Here is a 3,379-nt window from a genome sequence, read left to right as displayed (position 1 = left end):
AAGAATCAGTAGTAACTAAACCTCAAGGTTTTTAGAAATGAGATATTCGTCTTCATCAGTGTATAAAATGCCAGTTCATACCGGACACAAATTTCACTTCAAAGGGAAGTCATTAAGGCAACAGTGCACATCACACTGAAATTTGCCATCATGAAAATCAAAGTTGCTTCTGTTTTTGTGTTAAGTATGAACTCAAAGCACCCACAACTGCCCTGCCATTTACTCCTCAACCCGCCCCCGACCGACCGCCCCAGCACTCTATGGTTTGTTGATTTATGGAGGAAAATACAATGTAATACAATTTAATACAAGTGCTAAAGGGTTAACTAGAGCTGAGGTTTTACACACTCATTCGAATTGGAAGGAGTCAACATCAACATCTTCATTTCATGGACATATTTGTATTATGAGCCGAGTACATGTAATGGTAATCGACTCCAGTTCGGTTTGAAATTCCATCAAGTATGTTACTGCATGAGCATGGACTCTGTGCTCAGTGCATGGCACTTTGTGACAACTAAAAAAAAAACGTCACTAGAAGGGACACACTGTACCTTTGAATAACGCATTTTGCCAGTAAAACAATGTATAAATATCAAACTTTACCATTTAAGCTGTTGTTTTCTTTCATATTTATTGTAATATAGTTTACTTTTACTACTCAGATGCCATCAGTTGATAATGCATGCTGCTAGCATTACAGCATTTTTCAAATAAAGATAAATTGGTGATAGCACTTTTGCTGAATTGTGCACATTTTTATATATTTTATTGTAAATTGAATTTCATTGCCTGAAATGGGTTGCCCATTTTTTTCCGCATAATCCTTACCCTTTAAACCTAGCCCCCTGTCCAAATCTGAAAAAATTTACGTGGAAGAATAAAATGTCATTGTCAGTTCCTGCATCCTTAAAAATTGTTGTATAAAAACTGATTTTATTTTGCTTAGCTGAACCCTTTCTCAGTGGGACGGGTGTCACATGTTGGAAGATCGAACACGCAGAAGGCTTATTCTGTTCAGCACAAGTTAGCCCCTTCCTCAGTGGGATGGGTGGCAGATGATGGAAGATCACATCAGCAGCAGTTGTTTGCTGCCGTTACATCAAGTAGTCCTCCACCTGTTCAACGATCAACCCCACTCTACATCTTTAGCTCTCATTAAACACTCCATAGAGGGTGGGATAAGAGAAGGTGGAAGATTAGGAATGCCTTGAAGCGCAGGTGGCAGACTGAATGTCCTCAAACTGTCCTCTGCTGATATATCCTTTGCTGCTCCTCCCTCTGTGCCTTGCCTTGTCTCTCCACCAGTCTTTCTTTTCTTTTGTCTCTTTTCTAACCAATCTTCAACTGTAGGATTTTCCGACAGTCTTTGCCTGTCCTGATCATCCCTCTGCCTGGACTTTTGAAAATGTTTTTGTTTTCTTGCCTCAATTTCTGAAAGAAAAAAATAAAGAAGAAACGTTACAGAATAGGAACATTCCCTAGAATGCTTGAATTATAACATGTAAACAATTAAAACTAGAAAAGATTGCGTACAAACCAGCAATGAGTTCATCTCTTCGTTGTGGAGTCAGATGTGAGAATCTGCAGTTGTGACCAAACATGCATTCACCTGTACAAATAGGAAATAGTACCAATACGTTACAATACATAGAGAGTGCTCTTGTTAACTCCCAAAATATAGCATCACCCAACTATAATTGCACTGTCCTAAAACTATAGCTGCAAATTCCCCAAATATAGTTCAGTCATTGCTACATAGTTGGGTCATAACATTTTTATCTGATGCTATGAAACGGCAAATACTTAAGTCAAATGGAGGTGACACACCACTACAGATGTGATACATTTTAACTTAAATCCATTCACCTGGAAACTTCTGAGCAAAATGCCATACATAAAATTGATGGGTTTACATTTTATGCAAATAATTTCCGAATGTGGATTTGATTTTATGAACGAGGCCTTGTACCCCAATATAGAACTCAAACTACTGCAGTGTTTTTGCTGATATGCAAGCTACTGTAGCCTGTAGGTCAGTTGTAGGCTGCCAGGAAATGAAAATAGCAGCACCTCGGATAAATTATAGTATTTTATTTGCCCAAAGATAAAAACAGGGGAAAAATGATTGCAATATTTAAGTATGTTGGGCGCGTTCGGTCGATGAGTGCCATGAGTCGATCATGATGCTATCGTACCGCTGCCACCTTTTCTTTCTAATTCACAACTGTGGCAGATTTTTTTTTTTAAAAGGTAAGGAAAGTCCGAGATATCCCACGGAATTGACCCATCGCACAGATTGACCAATTGTGCCCAACAAGTATATCGATATGCCTATATGATAAATCAAATGACATGAATGATAAGGATTTGGCACAATTGCAGAATACCCCGCTACTCGATCTATGCACCTCAAAACCGGCTACGGAGTCACGGTTGATTGCCCTCAATAAATCTTTTCAGGGCTACCGGTATACTACTAGGCCTACACACGTCATGCTCCACTGCACTCCCACTCCGTATCTGTGTAGCCGGCAACAGGGTAGTTGGTTTGGACTCAGAATTTTTCCAGCAACTCCCATTCCTTTTGTGTTGCTTCATTCCCAAGGGGACCCCCACTCAGTATCCCCGTAGCTGGCAATGGACTTGAATTGTTTCTTTTCTAGTGATTCCAACCTCGTAGCCAGAGAATTTAGGGGTGTATTTCCGAGTGGCGGGGTATTCTGCAATTACTCCAAGGATTTTAACCTGATTGATTAAATCGTTGGCATGGCCTCTTTGCTGATTCCTCTGCTAAAATCTCTTCAGGGTCTGAGGGGAGAAAACACAGGTTACAAATACAATCTCAATCAATCAACCATAATTAGTCAATTAATGCTCTGAGTCTAACGTAGACCCGTGAACGTGGCTTGTAAACTACAACGCCACGTTCACGGGTCTAAGACTAAGTCTTACGTTATGAATCAACAAAAACAAAACTTAGTTTTAAAACTTTTATTAACAATAAACAAAATTATAATTATAAACTATTGTAACCAGTGCAGCTGCACAACTTGAATTTGAAAATCAAAATAATGTCAAAAGTTTATTTTAAAGGCGATTGTATGCTAATTATAAAAATAAAATGCATTTCACAATGTTTCAATTTTAACGAAATAGGTGCAATGTACAATTGTATTGAAAACTCACCTTTGAAAGCAAAATAGTGCATTTTCATTAATGATTGGTGTTGTACTCCATGCATGTGCTTCTTTCGATTCTGCACATTATCAGCAAATGATTTGTCGCAGTAATCACAATAATACCGTTTGCCCATAGCGAAAAAATAACTGAGAAAATTCACTTCAGCATCAGCCAGCGGCGATCAAGTGCGCCCTCT

General features: G+C 38.8%; 1 protein-coding gene across 1 annotated transcript; it reads right to left on the bottom strand.

Moving 5' to 3' along the window:
- Positions 1-615: 615 nt before the first annotated feature.
- On the bottom strand, positions 616-3,377 carry LOC119730700 (zinc finger matrin-type protein 5-like). The gene is made up of 4 exons (XM_038203702.1): positions 3,190-3,377; positions 2,749-2,811; positions 1,541-1,612; positions 616-1,434 (listed from the first exon to the last, which is right to left on the bottom strand). Exons 1-4 carry the CDS (start codon positions 3,314-3,316, stop codon positions 1,130-1,132), a joined length of 567 nt encoding a protein of 188 aa, XP_038059630.1. The 5' UTR covers positions 3,317-3,377; the 3' UTR covers positions 616-1,129.
- Positions 3,378-3,379: the final 2 nt, after the last annotated feature.

Source organism: Patiria miniata, unplaced genomic scaffold, assembly GCF_015706575.1.
Source record: "Patiria miniata isolate m_02_andy unplaced genomic scaffold, ASM1570657v1 HiC_scaffold_22, whole genome shotgun sequence".
NCBI classification, from domain to species: domain Eukaryota; kingdom Metazoa; phylum Echinodermata; class Asteroidea; order Valvatida; family Asterinidae; genus Patiria; species Patiria miniata.
This window is presented reverse-complemented; position numbering and strand designations above follow the sequence as displayed.